This window comes from Homarus americanus, unplaced genomic scaffold, assembly GCF_018991925.1.
Source record: "Homarus americanus isolate GMGI-L3 unplaced genomic scaffold, GMGI_Hamer_2.0 scaffold49667, whole genome shotgun sequence".
NCBI classification, from domain to species: Eukaryota; Metazoa; Arthropoda; class Malacostraca; order Decapoda; family Nephropidae; genus Homarus; species Homarus americanus.
Window position 1 is genome coordinate 2,869,424 of NW_024738608.1, and position 22,015 is coordinate 2,891,438.

At 42.4% G+C, this 22,015-nt stretch overlaps 2 protein-coding genes across 4 annotated transcripts in view; both read right to left on the minus strand.

The window, feature by feature from the left end:
- The window catches only part of LOC121874134 (galactosylgalactosylxylosylprotein 3-beta-glucuronosyltransferase P-like), a 36,282-nt gene extending 36,106 nt beyond the window's left edge, over positions 1-176 (minus strand). Inside the window, exon 1 of the mRNA XM_042378096.1 lies at positions 56-176. Within this exon, the coding sequence (XP_042234030.1) occupies positions 56-141 (86 nt within the window). The 5' untranslated portion in view covers positions 142-176. The remainder of the gene's footprint in view (positions 1-55) is intronic.
- Positions 177-6,111: 5,935 nt separating this feature from the next.
- LOC121874118 overlaps positions 6,112-22,015 on the minus strand; it is a 43,548-nt gene continuing 27,644 nt past the window's right edge. For all 3 annotated transcript variants that reach the window (XM_042378072.1, XM_042378070.1, XM_042378071.1), the window contains exons 2-6: positions 19,622-19,738; positions 15,141-15,288; positions 8,164-8,261; positions 6,951-7,074; positions 6,112-6,323 (exon numbers count right to left, since the gene is read on the minus strand). In XM_042378072.1, coding sequence (XP_042234006.1) covers positions 6,259-6,323; positions 6,951-7,074; positions 8,164-8,261; positions 15,141-15,288; positions 19,622-19,735 — 549 coding nt within the window. In that variant the 5' untranslated portion in view covers positions 19,736-19,738 and the 3' untranslated portion in view covers positions 6,112-6,258. The remainder of the gene's footprint in view (positions 6,324-6,950; positions 7,075-8,163; positions 8,262-15,140; positions 15,289-19,621; positions 19,739-22,015) is intronic.

Consider the following 22,015-nt stretch of genomic DNA (forward strand, 5'->3'; position numbering starts at 1 on the left):
CGGTATGTAGACCTCCACACCCTACTTAGTAAACGAAGAATGATTGCCAACTTACATGACAAAGCCGTCCCGGAAGAACTGACCGCAAGCACTTGGCACTTTGACTCTTGAGCTGGACATATCTAGTGCATTCACCCTCATGCGGCGGGATCGGTCGACACACTAATGAGGCACAGCTGTGACGGCTCAGCACCGTCTGGCACGTTATGCGCACAGCTTCCCTGTCCACCAAACAGATGACGGGTCACACTGCACACACCTCGCCCAGAACCGTAGGTTGGTAAGTAGCAGGCAGCTGTCAAACAGGGAGGTACTACCGCCTGGGAAGATATTGGAAGCATAATGTGTTGTCTAATGGTAGACCCTGCTGCCATATGGCATCACGAATATTGTGACCACGTCCCAGGTTGCTGATATGTTTTTCTGCCTCCCACACAATTGCAGGGTTCTGGACCCCAGGGCCGACCTGATCATCATCAAACTACTGGGGCCTCAACTGACGCCACCGTGATTGCTGGAGGATCGTTTTTTTTCACACTTCATTTTTCCAACATTCGCTGCCTGAGATCCAATTTTTCTACCGTGGAGCACCATCTATTAACCTCTTCCCCCAATCTCTTACTACTATCTGAACTTCAACTGACCAAAGCAGCCTCACCCAAACCTTTTCAAGTCTCCAACTACAACCGTTATACCATTTTCCGTTCTAAGGGATGTGTATGTGCCTACTGCAACACGTGTACACCTATAGCTCGACACTCGGATTTTGAATCTTCTCTTTATGATGTCATCTGGCTCAAAAATATCTCTACCAACTATGACCATTTTTCTTTGTTTCATATACTGTTCTCCCAACTCTACCAACTATTTGGAACTCTTTAGCTATTTCACTTCTTGCCATGAGTCGTTGCTATCCACACACCCCAACACCGAGATCCACTACCTAGGAGATTTCAATGTACATCACAGAGAATGGCTTCAAGGGATGACCCAGGTGGAGTTGAGTCACTCTCCTTTTCCTTACTTTATAATTTGGAACAATTAAACACCTTACACGTGTTCCAGATCGACACGACCAACTTACTAACATTCTTAATCTTTGTTTTACCTCTAACCCCTTACACTATTCATACTCAATTTTCCGCCCCCTTAGGGTCTTCTGATCACAATCTTATTTATATTAGATAAAACTGGGCACGACCACCTCCCCCACCCCCCTCTAAACGCCAACTATGGCACTATCGGAGGGCAAACTGGATATCCTTGCCAGCATTGCTGGGGTTAAACTGGGTAGTATGAGTCCATTTATCCCATCTTCTACCAAAACTTTCACTTTACAATCATGGTTTGATTGCTCCTGTTTTCTTGCATGTAAGGAGAGAGATAGAGCCTCTCAAGTTATGAAACTATCTCCTCCTTTTACCCACTCCTCTTTCATTACTTCTTAGAATCGTAGTAAGGCAATTCTTCGTAGGGCCAAGCGGAATTTTATAAAAAGAAAGACTGCTGTCCTGACTAACACTTCTTCTAGTAAATTCTTCTGGTCCTTAGCCAAAAACATCTATAATAACATCTGCTCTTCCTCTTTTCCTCCTCTCTTCCAACCTGATAACTCTATAGCCAACTCTCCCCTGATAAAGCCAATCTCTTTAGCACCTTATTCTCCTCTAACTCCACCTTAGACGATTCCAATTCTACCCCTCCTACTTCTGCTCCTCCTACTGAATCTATGCACTTTCCTATAATCTCCACTGGTGTGTATAATCGCGTTTGGATGTGAGTAAGGCGCATGGACCGGACGGAATAACCCCTCGTGTTCTGAGGGAGTGTGCTGAAATTCTGGCCTCTGTGCTTGCTCGCCTCTTTAGCCTTTGCCACAGAACCCAAACTTTTCCTTCTTCTTGGAAGCATTCCTCGGTTCAGCCCATCCCGAAGAAGGGTGACCATTCTAATCCCTCTAACTATCGCCCCATTGCCCTAGCTTCATCCCTGTCTAAGATTTTCGAAACAATCTTAGACTCATTTTCTCCGTCACCTTGAACGCCTTTTTTCTCTTTTGTCGGATCACCAGTATGGCTTTCGCCAGGCTAGTTCTACTGGTGATCTGCTCTCCTACGGCACCCACCTTTGGTCATCCTCTCTTAGGGATTATGGGGAACTTTTGTCGTGGCCCTCGACATCTCCAAAGCATTTGATAGGGGATGGCACAAGTCTTTGCTTTCTTAACGTCCCTCTTACGGTTTCTCTCCCCCACTTTGCTCTCTAATTTCTAGCTTCCTTGAGAAGCGATCCATGGCAGTTGTTGTCGAGGGATCTCTCGCTCTTTCTCTAACAATAGTGGTGTCCCACAGGGCTCTGTTTTTTCACCTACTCTCTTCCTTCTTTCTATCACTGATTTACTTCACACTTCGACTAATTCTATCCATTCTTACGCTGATGATTCTACTCTTTACTCTTCTTCATATTTTTCCCTTCTCCCTAATTCTGAAACTAGATCAGTTTCTAGAGCTGATATCGTTTCATCTGTCGATGTGGATCTGTGCAGCATCTCCGAATGAGGAGGTAGAAACTTGGTTCAATTCAATAGTAATAAAACACAGTATTTACGAATTACTCTTTCTAAAATAGAAGATCTCCCACGAATCACATTTCAGGACACAATCATTCTGTCAAATTCTAAAATAGATATGTTAGGCCTCACCATTTCATCTAATATGTCATGGAAGCCACATATCCTCAACATTGCTAAAGCTGCCTCCAGAAAGCTGGAAGTGCTGTACAGATGCCGAAGCTACTTCTCTCCTGACCAGTTGTTTCAAGTGTGTGTGTGTGTGTGCGCGTGCGCTAAGTACTTACGTTACATGTGTTTATTCTGGACAGAGGTGCCAGGTTAGGCATGTGTTGGTTGGACGTCAGGGGCGAATCCAGGAATATCAAAAAGGGGGGGGGGGTCCAAGAAGTTGTGGGTGGGGGAATATGGCAAGCACAGTGAACCCACCTAGTGTGGGTTTTTTTGGGGGGGGGGGACTGTAAGTCCCCTCCCCCCCCCCCAGAATTTTTGTTTATTCCTGACCAATATCAGGGGCATTTTGAGGCCATGTTGAAGCCATGCGCACTTGATATTAGAAGATATTCTGAAAACAATACTGCATTAAAGAAAAAGGACCCTCCCTGGATCCGCCCTTAAACCAGGTGCGGGGATGAGTTAGGCCAACGCTCAGAGAGAGCAGGGTATGCCGGGACAAGTTTGGAGAGCACCACAGCAGCAGTGACAGCCGACAGCGGTGAAGGAGGCTGTGGGTAGGTGGGGCTCACCGAGGGCACCATGAGCCTTTGTAGGTCTGTGATAACGGCAAGTAAGGATCCAAAGAGATGATCAACACGGCTCTCTAGTTTGTGAATGAGGACATTAACTGCTTCACCTCGCTGGGGGAGAGTTGGGGGGTAGCACTAGGCCTGGCGTCGTCAGAGTAAAGACAGGGAGGAGGCCCAGGAGTGTTATGGTGGAGTTGAGCTGGCGCCGGAGGTGGAGGATGACGTGCAGCAGCAAGTTTTTAGATTTTATTTATTTTATTGCCCCTGAGGGGGCTAGTTTATTGAGCACCCCCTTACATCCTGTGCAAGGTGAAGCGCAAAAGCGTTTACAGCGCCCATCTGGGAAGCATGCAGAGTTCATGCTTGCCTTCATGACTCATGCATTAAGGGCATAAAAGCCTGAAGGGTCATGGGTTTTGTCATCAAGTTACATAAAGTGACAGAATGATGAGTGTGTGTGGGGGGAAAATTCCCGTTACAATTTATCTGTTTATGGCAAAGCATGGCAGGTCCCTAATAATGTCAAGTCTTAGGCCATAGGCATTGACAATATTGAGGGACATACCTTTTGGTGTGATTGTGATGGCGTGTACGTCGGTAGTGTCGGCTTCAAGGGGGACGTCGAGAGGTTGGTAGGGGAAGTCCTTCTTGGCGTAGATACATAGTTCACTAGCATGTCCGCAGGGTGGTCAATTGATGTGGAGAACTTGAGTGGGTGAGCCCCAGGTACCGGCATGCCGGTGGGGGACGGGGAGCCAGGGGTGGTGTCCTCAGGTCCACGAGCAAGCGCAGCTAGTGGTGGGTAGACGGGGGCAGCGGGGCACACCGGGGCAGGCTTTGTCAGTGTTGCCAGCAGTGTTGCCAGGCAGTGGTGGAGTAAGCCATGAGCAAGAGGGGCACACAGGGGGCTACCATTCTTGTGTCAAACCAGAAGAGGGGGGTGACTGGGTAGCAGCTGGAGGCAGGGGTAGTCTGTATAGGTTGGAGATAGCTGTACAGAGTGTATCAAAGAGTCTTTCAATACGGTTGGTAAATTCGTGTAAGAGGGATATGATCTGTGTCGTGTCACCAGAGGGAGCACAAGGCCTGACAGCGTCAAAGTAGAAATGGGGAGGAGGCCCAGTAGTAGTTGAGTTAGGAGTCGGCTGGGACTGCTGTGTTGCAGCCAGGTGAAACCAAGCAGGGGCAGGTGTTGTTGAAGAAGGCGTTGCCAGAGGAGGGGAACCAGTGGGATGCAGCCTGGTAGGTAGGGGGGGGAGGTTGAGGTTGACGCAGTCTTCGGGGAGGCTTTTCTCCTGAGACAGGCGGACGTTTGGGGCACTGCCGTGAGTCAGCATTGTGCCAGCCACCACAATTACAACGCCTGGGATCATCAACATAGACCACACCACCCCCATTGAGGCGGTCTTCGAATTTCTGGGCACAGATGGAGGAGTGATGGTTATGTGAACAGAAGCGACATCTGGGACGATCACGTCGGCAGCAGGCGGTGAAGGTGTGACCCCAATGGGAGCAGATGACACAAAAAGCAGGCCCGGGGTGATACGGTTCTGCATACAATGAAGGGAGGACTGGGTGGGCCTCAACAGTGGTTGGGCGCTCCCTTCCCTTTCATTTAACTATGACAGCTGCCTGTGGGGTCTTCCCTCGGTAGTGTCGACGTATTCTGAGTATACGTGGATTAAAGTTACAAGCATCTTCGACTTCAGCGTATAGGGGGAATTGTTTAACTAGGATGTGGCAACATTCCGCTGCATCGGCAGGTGGAGGCACGAGGACAACCCCGTCAAATCCCACAGTACTTAGTGTTTCATAGACCTCAGGTGTCTGACACTTGATAAAGTTATGGTTCTTACCTTTTCGGAATTGAATGGTGAGACAGTGTTGTCTCCAATACTTAGTTGTCCAATTAAACCGTTCCTCGACGGTTTTCAGTGAGTCCTTGGGGTAGTGCAGATTCAGCTTACTTGGTTGGTTGGCAGAGGGGTGGGTGGCGAGGGGAAGCTTGCTGCCCTTGGCATTGGTATTGCCACTCCGGCAAGTGTTTCCCATAGAAACATTACTGTTACTGTCACTAAATGAGGTCTGACTCTTGCAGGGTGTGGGATGCACTATGACTATCCGTATCAGAAATGTCTGTATCCATGAGAGAGGGGGGACGCCTCTTCTGGGGCGTTTACGTCGACCCCGCCCTTCCCATCGCTGGCAACACTTGCCGGCGAAGGGGTAGGTAGAGACTGAGGTGGCCTTTGTGTGACGATCCGGAGGACAGGAGCACCTATGGGCACACATCTGTCTCCTTACGTGGTCAGACCGCGACTGCAGCAGCAAGTTGAGGCCATACTGGGGCAGGCGTGACCCGGGGCAGAGAGGGGTCAGCAGAACAGGGCTGCCCACATTTGTCTTGGAGGAAAAATGCATGTGTGAGTCTTAAGGTCATTATACTTACGAGGGAAGATTATCGTACGTACTGGGGAAAATTGTCATACATGCTGAGGAAGGTTATCTCACCTACAGGGGAGTTATCGCACGTACTGAGGTAAGTTATCGTAACTGCTGAGGTAGCCAAGTCATCGTACTTACTGGGAAGTTATTGATTATATCGTTAGCTCATCGTTCTGGCGGGTAAAAGTTATTTTACTTACTAGTGGAACTTCATCATACTGGGAAAGGTCACCATTCTCGCTGGGAAGTCATCGTACCTGATTGGTAATATCTTAGTTCCGTACAGGAAAAGTAATCATACTTTTAATTGTAAAGTTAACGTACTCTGGAGGGTAAAATGACAACATTGAGTTTTATCATCTCCTTTAAGGCCTAAAACACAATACATTGCAGAAGTCTCGTTGTTCATAAGTGTTAGGTGTTAGTATCGAGAGAAGTCATAGTAATGCTCAGACTAAGGGAGCCGGAGGCAGCACACAAGTATCAGGAACAGTAGCACTACCAGCAGCCCTCCTGTTTCGTGCCCTTGTACGTTATGTTTTGGTTGTTAAGGCCCAAACTCTCTGTAAAGGTAAAAATGAAAAATATAAAACAACCCTAAAAGTAAACACATAAACGAATATAAATACAAAAAATATTGAAACGTACGAACAAAGTACTACAAGTACAACTCAATAAATACAACAAATAAATACAGTAAGTGTACGCCAAGAACAGTGGTTAAAGAAACGGGTATAAACACAAGTCTACGATAAGTTAAGAGGATTAGGCAAGCAATATAATTGCGTTTTTTTTTGACTGAGCTAAAGTCTCCTCAATCTTACCTTGTAATTCAGTTATCAGTAGGAACATTAAATAATCTAGTTTCATTAAACATACCGAAAGTGACAACCTTGAATTTGATTAATGGCATGTATAAATTGGAGAATTAGATAACTTTGTCATTAAGATGATTTGCAACCAGGTAAAAGGTTAGGTACCTACTGAGTGACTTGAATATGGTTGACACCTGCTGTCCCTAGGGACTCGATCTCACTCTCCTTTACTGTTTATATTGGCCTTGTTATAACTACTTAGTCTGTACTTCACGCGGGCGTATATTACTCATAGGCATCCTAGATAACAAGCCGTAAACACCGTAGACATATAAATGGTTGTAAACAGTAAGATTAGACGCGTGGAGTGGTGACCTGCATAGTCAATAAGGCTGGTGAGTGTGTTCTCAGACATGGTGGGGTGGCGTGACATGAAGTGGATGCAGTAGTTGGTGATCCCCAGCACGTTCGTGTGACAGTCGTACTCCATCGTCGTGTTCTGGTGGAGGAGAGGAGGGGCTCAGATAACTTAACCTTCTTTAAATCAATTGTGAAACCCACATTACTAATAACAAGTGCAAATTTACTAATTTACTAACCCATTCTTTTTTGTTTATAGACATTATATACAATAATGTGGGGCGTCTTTTTATCTTGGGACACCCTGTATTAGTACCGGGGCTTACTGATATTAGCGACATGTACCAGTTGTCGGATGTTAGTGGTGGTTACTGTGCGTGTATTAGTGTGGTAAGTCCGAAGGTTAGGCCAGGTTAAGTTACGTTAACTTGCCTTAGCTTAGGTTGGCTTATGCTAGGGTAGGTTAGATTAGGTTAGGTTAGGATAGACCTTCGGACCATTGAACCATCGGAATATAAAGCCGTAACCATTAATATATACCTAGGCTTACAGTCAGTCTCAAGGGTGGAGTCGACAGACACTGTAACCTCAAAGTGTAGTGGTGGTTTCTGGGTAACAGCAGGACTAACAGCTTGTGGAGGGTTACCTTAAAAAAATTAAAAGCCAACTGTTTCTATTTTGACAAATAAGGCATCCCAAGACCCCGTCAGCCGAAGTTTGTGCGTTCTGTCTGTTTTCTAACTTACATGGAGGAGTCATCAGCCTACAGAACAAGATGAACGGGTGAGGTTAGATTAGATTTTTGTTTTGTTTAGATTAGGTCGAAAACATTATAATTTCAATAATGCAGGTTTTAAAACGCAGTAAATACAAAAAAAATGTATACACAGTGCCACCCCCCCCGCCCCCCAGATGTTCGTGGTGATTGTGTGAGTCACTGAATGCTTGTTTCATAACAGCAATAGTGACCTGACGTGTTGATGCGCAATGGCTCCCGCAAGTGAGGACAATGTTTGTGTTGTACTACGCCCATTTTCTGTGAATTTATAACGAAGAGTTACGAGGTTATAAGGGAGAGTGAGTGTGTGTGTGTGTGTGTGTGTGTGTAGTGTGGTCCGTGAGTGATGAAGATTTATTAGAAGTTAGTTTGTATGGAAATTGATTTAGGCGAATTGGGACAGATGGTTGAATTATAACACACACACACACACACACACACTATACTAACCTCGTCTATGTACATGATGGAGTAGTCGAGTTGAGGGGCGAAGGGGAACCGGAACTGCTGTTTGAACTGACCTGGTGTGCCTTTGTAGATCAGGTCAGCTGAGGTGAAAAGTTGAAAGTTCGTGTAAATTGAAACAGGTTTGAGACTAAATTAATAACTTACAAGAGGGACGTGGTTATTAATGCTAGACAGGACCTTACAGCCAGCCAGGTAAAAGTTCAGGGGGTGGGGAGTGGGGGGTGTCTCTTTGAAGAATCGAAGTGGTGTGAAATTAAACTGAAGGGAAGAGACTTAGCTCATTGTTGAATGTATCTACAGATCTCCGAATTGCAGCTTATTAAACCAAGGGAATTTAAGAGCCTTAACAGACAACGTAACGGTGCTTAACTCTAACCACTTCCTTGTCATGGGGGACTTCAACTATGGCGACATCGACTGGGGAATGAAATTACACCAGATTATCTTAATAATCCTGCTACTCTATTTGTAGAAAATCTGAGAGATAATTTCCTGTTCCAACATGTGAAAGATCTGACTCACTATAGAGGGGAACAAACACCCAAATCACTGGACCTCTTGGTGGCCAAGTTGGAACATCTAGCCCCCGTTGGCACCAGCCATAACTTGACGTTGTCCTTCAGATTTAATTGTTAATTGGTTCATGATAAGAACAGACCAAGGTTTAAATATTAGTGATGATCACGACAGGATGAGGTAGGTGATGAGGGGTTATCGCTGGCCTGACTTACTGGTAGACAAGAATTCGAATACTACCCTGAACATTCTAGTCAGTAAAGTGAACTATTTGATTGGTAAATATACTGCATACCCAAGACCAAACTCGCTGCCTCCCAGAGTGCTAAGAGAGTTATGCAACGAGCTTGCCGAGCCCCTTAAAATCCTGTTCTACAGATGCCTGGAGGAGTAAAAGATTCCCAACGACTGGGAAATGGCATACTGTAGTAGGTATGTAGGTATGAGGCAGCTCTCAAACAGGGAGGTACTACCGCCTGGGAAGATATTGGAAGCATAATGTGTTGTCTAATGGTAGACCCTGCTGCCATATGGCCTCACGAAAATTGTGACCAAGTCCCAGGTACTGATCTGACTTTCTGCTTCATTTACACACAGTTGCAGGGTTTCAATTGTTTCCCTTAGTTTGACAACAGAAAATACTTATATCGTTCATCACTATTGCGTTTTCATTTTTGTATTTCGTTATGGTCGTTATTATTATTATTATTATTATTATTATTATTATTATTATTATTATTATATTTTATTATTATTATTATTATTATTATTATTATTATTATTATTATTATTATTGTTTTTGTTATCATTATTGTTAGTAATATTTTATTTTTAATTTTGTATTTTTATTATCAATTGTATTTATCATGAACTAATTATTATTATTATTATTATTATTAATAGTAAATTTTCGCCCCCCAGGCCCCGATGTGGATCAGTGACCTATTTGATTGGTAAGTATACTGCATACCCAAGACCAAACTCGCTGCCACCCAGAGTGCTTTGAGAGTTATGCAACGAGCTTGCCGAGCCCCTGAGAAACAAAACATCCCAGGGAGATCACCACTCTACAACTAATTATAGGCCAGTGAGCCTGACCAGCACAGTGTGTGTGTAGTACATATGAACATAAGAATGGAGGAAACTGCAGCGGGCTTATTGTCCCATACTGAGCAGTCCCCTATTGCTCAGAAATCCACCCAACCTGTGTTTGAAGCTATCCAGCGTATTCGAGCTAATGATGTTGTTTGGTAACTTGTTCCATTCATCCACTACTCTATTTCCAAACCAATGTTTACCTATTTCGCGCCTAAATCTAAAGTTGTCTAATTTAAAACCATTGTTCCGACATCGTCCTGGTTGGATAGTTTGAGTACCTTTGTAATGTCCTATTGTTTAGCCCTGACTTCCATTTATACACCTCTACCATATCGCCTCTCACTCTATAAGATGCCATGAGCCCATAGTGGAATATATATTGCAAAACAACCAAATTTTATGCCGGGATGCTTCTGCTTGACACAATTACTTAAGGTGCTGGGTGTTTGGACTCAGCTCCGGGAGTGTGGTGACAATATCGACAATATATATCTGGACATTGTCAAGGCTTTTGACAGCATAACCCATGAAAAGCTGAAAATGAAACTGGATGCATATGGAATTCAGGAAAGTGTCCTAGCGTGGATCAGAGACCAGGGAAGGGTAGGTTTAAATGTATACTATACAAACAGTAGGAGCGTTAGAAATAAAATAGACTTGCTGAGAGCGGTTGTATGTACCAAGAATGTAGACGTCATAGCAATCACCAAAACTTGGATGAATTTGGCGAGCAAAATTTTTTTATCAGAGTACCACATAGAAGGGTACAACCTTTTTCACAAGGACAGGGAAGGTAGGAAGGGGGGGAGGGGTCGCACTCTTCGTCAAGGATACATTAAAATGTTGTATTAATAATTCAATAAAGGGTGAAGTAGGAACCGAGTCTGTATGGGTAGAAATCACGGAAGGAAGAGAAAAACTAATTATGGGAGTAATTTACAGGCCCCCAAGTCTTGGGAAGGAAGCAACTCAGCCCATATGGCAGGAAATGAGTAGGGCAGCAAAATATAACAACCTGTGCATTATGGGGGATTTCAACTTCAGAAATATTGACTGGGACAACATTGTAGGTGACTATGAATCTGAAGACTTCCTACACGCAGTACAGGACAATTTTTTGAAACAACTAATTACAGAACCTACTAGAGGTGACAGTATATTAGATCTAGTATTAACAAATAAAGAAAATGTTATCAGAGATATCACAGTAGGGGAAGAACTAGGTAACAATGATCACAGAGAAATCAGGTTCACCCTAAATTGGGAAACGAAAAACAATGACAATATGGTCAGAGTCCCAAACTTTCGGTTGGCGGATTATCAGGGGTTAAGAAGGTACCTAGGTGAGGTCACCTGGGAACAGTCACGTCAGTCACCAGTAGGAAGGGGTGAGGTCATAGATGACACAACAATTGATCATGACGCAACAATTGATCATGACTATAATATATTCACTAGTATACTACATAAAGCACAAGAACAAAATATACCATACAGAAAAATTAGGTCAAATAAGAATGAGCCAAGGTGGATGACCAGAAAACTTAAACATGACATAGGAATAAGGAAAGGAATATATAAGAAATTAAAGGGAGGGGAGTAGCAGCTCAGAAATAGGTATAATGAACTAGTTAGGAATGTTAAGAAAAATGTAAGGAAAGCAAAGAGAGACTATGAAATCAAAATAGCAAGAGAATCCAAGGCGAATCCCAAGGGATTTTTCCAGGTATAGAGAACAAAGGTCAAGGACAAAGTTGGGCCTTTAAAGTCAGGGAGGGGAGAAGTGATAAATGGCAGTGAAGAAATAAGCAAAGCATTGAACAACTACTTCTTATCAGTTGTCACAGAGGAAATTTGCGATGAAATTCCAGAGGTGGAACTGATATTTAAGGGAAAGGAAGAAAAGAAATTAAAGAATATCGCTATCAGAAAAGAGGATGTTCTTAAGAAGATAAGTATACTAAAGAAGACAAAATTCCCAGGGCTGGATGAAATTTTTCCTCGAGTCTTGAAAGAGTGTAGGGAACAGATTAGCTGACCCCTCGTAAACTAATTTCCAAAATCATTAAACACCGGAGTTGTGCCAGACTTGTGGAAACAGAGGGAGACAGAGCATCAGCGTCAAATTACCGGCCGATCAGTTTGACGTCAGTAGTGTGAAATTTCTTGAATCAATTATAGCAGATAACATCCGATTGCATTTAGAGAAAAGCAAATTAATCTACGACTCTCAACATGGGTTTACAAAGGGAAAATCTTGTCTAACAAATCTGCTGACATTTTTTAGGAAAGTCTTCGAGGCAGTAGATAATGACGAAAATTACGATGTTATTTACTTAGACTTTAGCAAAGCATTTGACAGAGTACCCCATCAGAGGCTTCTGAGAAAAATTAAGGCTCATGGTATCGAGGGGAAAGTTTTAAGTTGGATAAAATCATGGCTCACCGATAGAACGCAGAGGGTCAGCGTAGATGGTGTTAAATCTGAGTGGGGTCGTGTAACCAGTGGGGTTCCCCAGGGGTCACTACTAAGCCCACTCTTGTTCATAATCTACATAAACGATCTAGATACTGGGATCAGCAGTGATATAAGCAAGTTTGCGGATGACACCAAAATAGGGCGGCAGATTAATTCAGGGCAGGATGCAAATGCATTACAGGATGATCTAAATAAACTGCAGGGGTGAACTGAAAAATGGCAAATGAAATTCAACACCAGCAAGTGCAGCGTCCTTAATATTGGAAGAACAAATACTGTCAATATATACAGCCTTAACAACATCAACCTAGAGAAGTCGACTTGTGAAAGAGACCTAGGGGTACTTGTAAGCCCGGACCTACGGCCTAGAAACCAGTGCGTTAATGTTCAAAATAAGGCAAACAGAGTATTGGGTTTTATATCTAGAAGTGTAAGTAATAAGAGTGCAGAGGTCTTATTGCAACTATACAGTATCTTGCGCTAGTCAGGCCGCACCTCGATTATGCGGTTCAGTTCTGGTGCCCTTATTATAGAATGGATATCAATTCACTAGAGTCGGTGCAGCGAAGAATGACGAAAATGATTCCGGGACTTAGAAACCTTCCATATCAGGATAGGTTAAAGAAATTAAAGTTGCATTCCCTAGAAAGACGAAGAGTGCGGGGAGATATGATAGAAGTATTCAAGTGGGTGAAAGGAATCAATAAAGGTGATATAGATAAAGTTCTTATAATATCCGAGCAGGATAGGACTCGGAACAACGGATTCAAGTTGGATAAGTTTAGGTTTAGGAGGGAGATAGGAAGGAGCTGGTTTACAAATAGGGTGGTGGACGAGTGGAACAAGCTTAGCAACTTTGTAGTAAGTGCTGGAACGCTGGAAAGTTTCAAAGGGAGGCTGGATAGATTCATGGATGATAGAGAGTGGTCGTAACTCTCGACAGGAGCTGCCATGCGCAGGCCAACCGGCCTATTGCAGACTCCTTATTTTCTTATGTTCTTATGTCCCATGACCGCAAGCAGGGTGTGGTGATTAATAGCATGAAATCTTCATGTGTACCCATGACAAGTGGGATACCCCAGGGCAGTGTACTTGGCCCGTTGTTGTTTGTTTGTTTCCAAATGACCTATTGGAAGCTATACATTCCGCCATACAAATGTTCGCGGACGATGCCAAGTTATTCAGAGAAATTAAGAACCAAACGGACTGTGAAGAGCTACAAAGTAATCTCTGTCCGCTTCAGGAGTTGTCAAAGGAATGGATGTTTAAATTTACCGTCACGATATGGAAGAGGATGGCTAGTTTTACCAACAGTAAAGTGGCATATCACATGTCCTATCGGAACTAAGAAACAACATTAACAGTCCTAATGTTGACAACGAACTGAAGTTTTTGGACCATTATGAGAATGTGAATCAAACACCTTATTTTTGAAGAGCGTTGCTAACTCTTCAAAAATGAGGTGCTTCCCTGTCTGGAGTACTGGTCCCCGAGATATGCTAGAGACTGTCAGTTAATTGAAAATGTCCAAAGAGGGCCACCAGAATTAGAACACCTGTAATTACCTAGCTTATGCTATGGGCGGGCAAGGGGTGACTTCATAGAAATCTAAAAACACCTTGGAGATTACTCAGTCGAGTGTCCATAAGAACATAATAATGGAGGAAACTGCAGCGGGCCTACTGGCCAATACTAGGCAGCCCCGTTTACACCCAACCACTAACTTACTTTTATCCTCTTCACCACTGATCGACTTGTTAGCTGCTTGGGCGGTCGGTCACATCTCTGTTACGCACTGACTCCTGAATATAGCTATGCCTGCTCCAGTGTTGGCCAAGCCTGGTCTTGAAACAGCTATCACTCGGTGCCGACACAACACTCTCTGGCAAATTGTTCCAGGAGTTTACATTTCTCACCCTGAAAAAGTTTGCCCCCAGTTTTCTGGACTTGTGGCTTCTTCAACCTTGAAGTGTGGCCCATTCTGAGGGAGGGCGTGTGCCAGCTCCAGATATGGACACTCGACTGAGTAGTGCCCCCTGAGATGCTTATAAACTTCAATTAGGTCGCCCTTCGCCCGTCTGTAGTATGAGACAGGCAGTTGCAGGCGTTCTAAGCTCTCTGGGTAACTGAGATGCTGTAGTGCAGGCACCAGTCTGGTGGCCCTCCTTTGGACATTTTCAATCAACTGAGTCTCTCGCATATCTCGGGGACCTGACGGTGTGACAATACTCCCTTCCTTAGTTTAACCGTCTCCCTAAAATAATAATAATAATAATAATAATAATAATAAAGTGTTCCAAATCTGTTTTATTTTTTAAATTGATTGTTTTTTCTTATCGTAATACCTTTTTTGTCTGGTGCAAAAAAATAACAGGATAGGCTTAAATTCGTCATTATGATTGATTTCCTTACTTGTTCTTAAATTTATAGTAGAGCCTGAACGTATACTTAAACCTGTACATGTACTTTACTTGTACTTAAATATGTACTTGTACTTGAACTCGTATTTGTATTTCAACCTGTACTTGTACTTAAATCTGAACTTGTATTTAAACCCGAACTTGTACTTAGACCTGTTCTTGTACTTAAAGTAAACCTGTACTTGTACTTAAAGTAAACCTGTACTTGTACTTAAACTTGTACTTAAACCTGAACTTGTACTTAGATATATACTTGTGTTTAAACATGTACTTAAACCTGTACTTGTACCATTATCTACACTTAAATATGTACTTGTACTAAACCAGCACCTGTACTTAAACTTGCACTTGAATATTATTTGGGTGGAGAATTGTATGACTAGACGTGAACGAGTAGCCCGGGGCCCTCACCACTGGCATTGCCGACCTTGTCCTGGAACCCTCACCTGATGCACTCTTGACCTTGCCCTGGGGTCCATCCTTCCTACAGGTGTAGGTGACCTCACCGTCAGCCAGTCCGGGGTCAGGGGAGGTGAAGTCGGTCACATCGCACCAACACCCCTCTTGGAATGACGCCCCTCCAGGCGTCTGGATCTGTTGAAGTGTCACAGTTGTACCACACCGCACCTGGCCTGACCTGACCTGACCTACCCTGACCTGATCTACCCTGAGTTTTACCTAATAATAACCTTTGGCACCTTGCTTTTAAGTCTAGGCTAATCTTAACCAAAATACCGCGTTCTATTTTACTTTCCCATACCTAACCTCCCCATGTCTAGACCTAGCGTAAGATTAACTCTGTCCTAATCTCAACCTGACGAAAAAATTAAAGTGGAGGTGGGTCCTGTAGACCTTAGGGCTTGTTAGGGACCAGTGTGGAGACCGCACACAGTATACCAAACCTTCGGGAGGCGGGTGCTGTGTGCACTCGGTCGTCCCATCCCTCATGACCTAAATTGACTCTGCAAGTTTACAAAACTTACCAAATTTTATCTTATTTAACCTAACCAAGCATGACGTAACTTACCATGATCTGAGGTAACTTCTTTTGTAATCTTGATTTTAACTCACCGAACATACAGTATTTCCGAGTGTAGCCTTACATAACCTAACTAATCTAGTCTTAGTTGTTATATATTTGAACGAAGTTAAATTTTATATCGAAGAAAAATTTTCTTTGTTGACTGATGCCTTTTAATCAGGTAAAAAATTATGAATAAAGAATTTTGTATAGAGGGAGAATTTGTGAGAGTCAAAGTGCATGGTCCCATAACTATAGGTTTCTCATGGCGCGACCTACAGGCAGCGAACAGTCCACTCTAACGTTCGAGTCGCGTGGGATTGAACTAGAAAAAAAGAAAAGAAAAAAGTTACTATTAAAATGACTGAATCCTGAAATACGGCATGCGACCAGTAAAACGTATAAAGCATATATAAAGTACCGCAACCCTTACAGTACTTTACATTCTGTAACACAAAATGTAGTGTTTTGATATATCCCCTGGGTATGGGGATGTGTTGGTATGTTTGCTCTGCTCACCAGATGCTTCTTTATGTTACTGTATTGCTTAGCGGGACATCCACCTTGCTACCGTAGATGGCTGGCGTGCCACCTAACCATTTGTTATACATTATTGAGGAGAGCGATGATGGCACGTCGAATTTCCTTTGATGTTTCGATTCTGCAACTGTCTTCCAATTCGTTTGGATGATTGTGGGGGAATGAATTGGCCGCAATAAAAGAGTCGAATCCCATGAGTTTAGATCATCATTCGTGCTTCAAGATTCTTTAACTAAAGGAGTATACACATGGATATCCCATCATATCCGTGATGATAAAGTTTTGATGTAAATTGACACAACCAAAGGGTAGAGGAGAAATACCACATAACCTGTGATTATTTCAGTCAACCATTTTACTTTGTGTTGTTTTCCTCCCTTAAATACATAATATCTAGGAAATGACAACTGTTCTGTTCAGGTTTCAAACAGTCCTTTCCTACTGGATGCCCCATATCATTCATCATTTAAGTACTAGAGCTCTTGACCGTTGATTTTAATGTAAATATTAGCCTTGACTTATTTTAGTTGTCTAACTCACATAACATTGCACGATAAATGATATTAGAGTTATATAGTCAGAGGTACCAACCCAGTAGATACATGTGTGTCTGTATTTTCTCATTTCAATTTTAGTCTGATATTAGGGTCGCGATACTTTTTATTTTTTAGTGGGTGTACGTAGGAGTTACCCAATTCAATATCGACTTTATCCTTTCCGGTCAGTTACTTTATAAGCTGTCACTTCTTTATTTTCATTTGAAGTGTCCAGACGTACACTTTGGACTTTTCCGATTGGTACAGTCAGCGTTATCAATCCACCTTCTCTGTGACGTGTGAACCCCAAGATTATCAACTCGTGAATCTGAAGCATTCACCTCATCTAAGGTTAATAGGGGATGGCCTGGAGTCTAAATATTGTGTCTTTTTACGACTTTCATGACCCAATAAACGGATGCATTTGATTATATTGAACATTTGCATCAAAATATTAATCTTGTATAATTAAAGCAAATGCGTGTTTCTTGTCTCTACATAAGAACATAAGAAAATAAGGAGTCTGCAATAGGCCGGTTGGCCTGTGCATGGCAGCTCCTGTCGAGAGTTACTACCACTCTCTATCATCCATGAATCTATCTAGCCTCCTTTTGAAACTTTCCAGAGTTCCAGCACTTACTACAAAGTTGCTAAGCTTGTTCCACTCGTCCACCACCCTATTTGTGAACCAGTCACCGGTTCCTTCCTGTGCTCGTGTGCTGTGACTCTTGGAGTGTTGTGGTGGTGGAATGTGAACCTCACCGGTTGAATAGCCTGGTAGTCTACACTCTACACAGACAACCAGGTCATTCAGCCGTGAACCCATAAACATATTAACAACTGTATACCTGTAACTAGAACTACGTACTTTTAAAAAAAAAATTGACAGTAGTTTTAAGTGTATCTTTATTCCTTTCTTGATTGCTACTCATTGCTACTAAGTGTGTTACAACTGTAAGTAGTGGGGGGCCCCCCTGCTGACAACTGAGAATAAATATAGGTAATATCCAAGGTTAATAGAAACAATAAAATCTAGTAATAATGACACATTTACAAATTATTTATTCCATTCAAAGAAAGCGTATACATTCATTTACAAATGCACTTTTCGTGATTTTTTCTAGCAAAATGTCTGACTCGGTGCTTAATAGCATCAGATTGTTGAGTGTCTCCTGGCGCATCGTGGTCCGCAGCCTGTTTTTGATCAGTTTCATTTTTGAGAAGGAACGCTCCCCGGTAGAATTGGAGACCATTAGCACCAGATTTATCCTCAAAACCGTTTCTGCATTTGGAAATGCTGATTGTAAGCCATCGTTTTCCGCGGCTTTTGCATACAACTTTACCAGAGACGGGAATTGAATCATTTCATTGGAGATGTTTTTATCAATATCTTTTCCATAAGTTTGCAGAAGATTTTCTGAAGCAGAATGAATGGCATCGGCTGACATGGTTTCCAGATTGCTTAAAAAGCCGAAGCGATCCTTCACCAACGTGTATGCAATAATCCTATCGTTTAGGGATACCACTAGGTGATCAATGACTGTGAGGAAGCACTTTGTTCGGAAATTCTCTCTTGGACTGAGATCCACTTTACTTGAACGTCCATAATCCAGTGGAGCGAGCCGTACGTTTGATCGCCTCTGACGTCCTGAATGGACAAACTCAGTGCTTCCTGCCAGATCTTTTGCTTTTTTTTTCCTCATAGGCATCAAAACTGTCTCTCTTTCTAAGGAAACTAGCGAATTTATTGCTGATTGAAGTATTAGTTTTGGATCTTGAAGAAGTTTGTGTGGTGTAGTGTTCACTTATTTATACAGCCTTTTTATTATTTTATTACAATCTCTGTGTTAAATAAGTTAAATCAGTTCACCAAACATGAGTTTTAGTAGGAAACATTTGTGGCGGCCTGGTGGAGTTACGATAAGTGGTGCATAGCGAGTGTAAGGCAATCTGTTCCACCTGTTTATCGCTCTGTGGTAAAGGTTTTTAAAACTGTTTTTTACAATGCTTTGGGTGGGCCGTAGGTGTGGGGGGGCTCCTAGATGTGGGGAGCCCTGGGCGTGCGCCCGGTACGCCTTCCCCATAATTCGGGCCTGACTGTAACTATGCAAGCGGTGGTGCATTGGAAGCACTAATGTTATCAGTATACTATATGATTCTCTATTAAAACATGGATCACACACAGACAACATGGAGCATAATCATACAGACATACAAGCATATTTGATTAAATGTCTTATGGGTTCGCGGCTGAATAGCCTGGCTGCGTTGACCATTCAACCTAAGGTCATGAAATTTTACCGGATAAGACAAAACTGTCGCCCCAGTGACCTCACCTGGGTTGTTTGATGGCAAACTCTCCCATGATTTTGCTGATATCTAATTTCTATGTGCTACCCGAACGTCCACCCTCTTATAATCCGGTGTCATTGGTGGTAACCCTTGTCCAGTTAGGTCATAACTCCTGCCACCTTATGTCTACCTGAGGTGATTAGTCTGAGGCCACAGTTTAGCTTCCCTTGAGTGTGGGTAACATTTAGATAATGAGGGACAAGTACAGTTAGTGGTGACATATTTGATCAGTGATTCCCTGTGGCTGCGTAACACTACATAATACACTTTATATAACGCAATAGAACAAATTGATTTAATACACCGTTTAACATATTATTAAATATGTTAAACTAGGTTAGCTAAATTAAACTATGTGTGTTAAATAGATTGTAACATAATATAAAACTTTGTAAAACAACTTACCACACTGGTGTACCACTCCCATGAAGGAGAAAAACGGGTGAAACCTGCATTAAAAACTGACAATGTAACTTACTTTGCCAACCTCGTACCAGTGGCCCTCGTACATCTGGTTCTGGAAATATGGCGCTGGTGTCACTGCCACACATGCGGGCAATTCATCACCCTGCACACACGCCCACCATACCATCACCTAGAACCCAGCACCAGAGAAGTGAGGGGAGAAGAGTTAGAAAGGAGAGTAGATAGATTTTTTTTTTCGGGGATTAGCCCACCCGGGCACAGGTCACTGACCCACATCGGGGCCTGGGGGCGAAAATGTAATAATAATAATAATAATAATAATAATAATAATAATAATAATAATAATAATAATAATAATAATAATAATAATAATAATAATAATAATAATAATGACGACGACGACGACGACGACGACGACGACGACGACGACGACGACAACGACAACGACAACAACAACGACAACGACAACAACAACAACAACAACAATAATAATAATACACCTTTTCACATATCCGTTGAGACATTGAATCATAACTATTTGCCAAATTTCATAACCGAATGACAGACAGAACACATATCGAATGACAATCTAAAATAACTGTTCCTTCATGCTAACGGAAATGATTGTATAAGTTATGAAGTTGACAGACGTGAACAATAAACCGACAGTCTACATATAGTTTGAGAATGTAACAATGGGAGAATGACATACCACCAACAGTTATTTTAGATTGTCATTCGATATGTGTTCTGTCATTCGGTTATGAAATTTGTCAAATAGTTATGTAACAATGTCTCAACGGATATGTGAAAAGGTTTAATAATAATAATAATAATAATAATAATAATAATAATAATAATAATAATAATAATAATAATAATAATAATAATCAATAGTGAGAAACAATATATGTATGTTGTGTTGTCAATGGTAAGAGAAACAATTGAGACCTTGCAATTGTGTATAAATGAGGCAGAAAGTCAGATCAGCAACCTGGGACTTGGTCACAATTTTCGTGATGCCATATGGCAGCAGGGTCTACCATTAGACAACACATTATGCTTCCAATATCTTCCCAGGCGGTAGTACCTCCCTGTTTGATAGCTGCCTACTTAGAAGGAAGAGCAGTAACAGAAGAATGGAGTTTAAACCTGGTTTTTCAGATATCTCTCTCTCTCTCTCTCTCTCTCTCTCTCTCTCTCTCTCTCTCTCTCTCTCTCTCTCCTTGGCTTTACTGCTTTCGGTGGCTGTTGCTGTTAGTTGGTGTTGTTTGTGATAGTTATTGTTTTGCCTTAATTTTGTTTTGGAAAGTAACTTCATTCATTGTCTACAGACTTGTTCCGTATGGTCCTCCTCTCACCATTAAGAGGAGGATCTTACTGACTATTATTCATTTTTTTTTTTTTTAATATTCAACATTTAAAAGTTTACTCGTCGTTTTGGGTGGCGTATCTGTTTGTTACTTTGTTTTGGTCTTCAATTATCCAGTGTTAATTCAGGAGGAAACCAGAGTGCCCGGAGAAAACCTGTGGTGTTTCGTTGGGTACAAGGTCAATATAGAGGGGTTGGGTCACCCTCCTCACATGCCACTCGCAATGGTGGAAGCAAACACCCCACCGCTGTACAGTGCAATTATTATTGAAGTGCAGGTGTGTTGCAGGTGTATGCGTGTGTCTGACATGGACCTGGGTCAAATATATGGATGGTACAAAAGTCGTGATATATAGACATCCCGAGGAGGGTTGGGGGAAGGTGTTGGGCGATCGGTCACGTCTCTGTTACGCACTGTTGGCAAGTACTGGGCATAATAATAATTGACGATTTATTGAGAGAAAATAGCAACCAAAGCTGAAAATAGACGACGAACAGAAATCACTTAAATGGTGACGCTGGGGAAGGAGTCATTTACCAAAAACTTTCAATGCGAAAAAAGGAGGAAACAGGTGTAAAATAGACAAGTATCTGAAAATATTTAGTGGTTTGGAAGACTGATCGTCTAGCCCTGAAGCAGCTGTGATATCGAACAGCTACATGTGGTAGGTGCATGTGTGCATAATCATCACATCTAATATGCAAATCATTGCCATATGAAATAGCTTTTATTTTATGTTTTTACGGAGTTGTGGTCACGACTGTGATAAAGGCCAACCAGGGAGTGTAGTACTGTGCCTTTAGTTACATCAGTTCATAGTGTCATCAGCAACCGCGGAAGATGTTGTAAATAACTTTAAGTGAATACAGATTGGGAAGCAAGCAGGAAAGGCACCACTGCTAGCTGAAACCAAGTCGTGTTATAGGTGCCACAGAGACTTTAAATTTTATTTTATTTATGTGCTTTCTCATGGACTGAAACTGTGCCTACAATACACCATTCATAGGGAGATACAGTGTACACAGTGATGACACAAAGAGATATAGTCGTCGATGAGAACAGGAAAAGAAAGT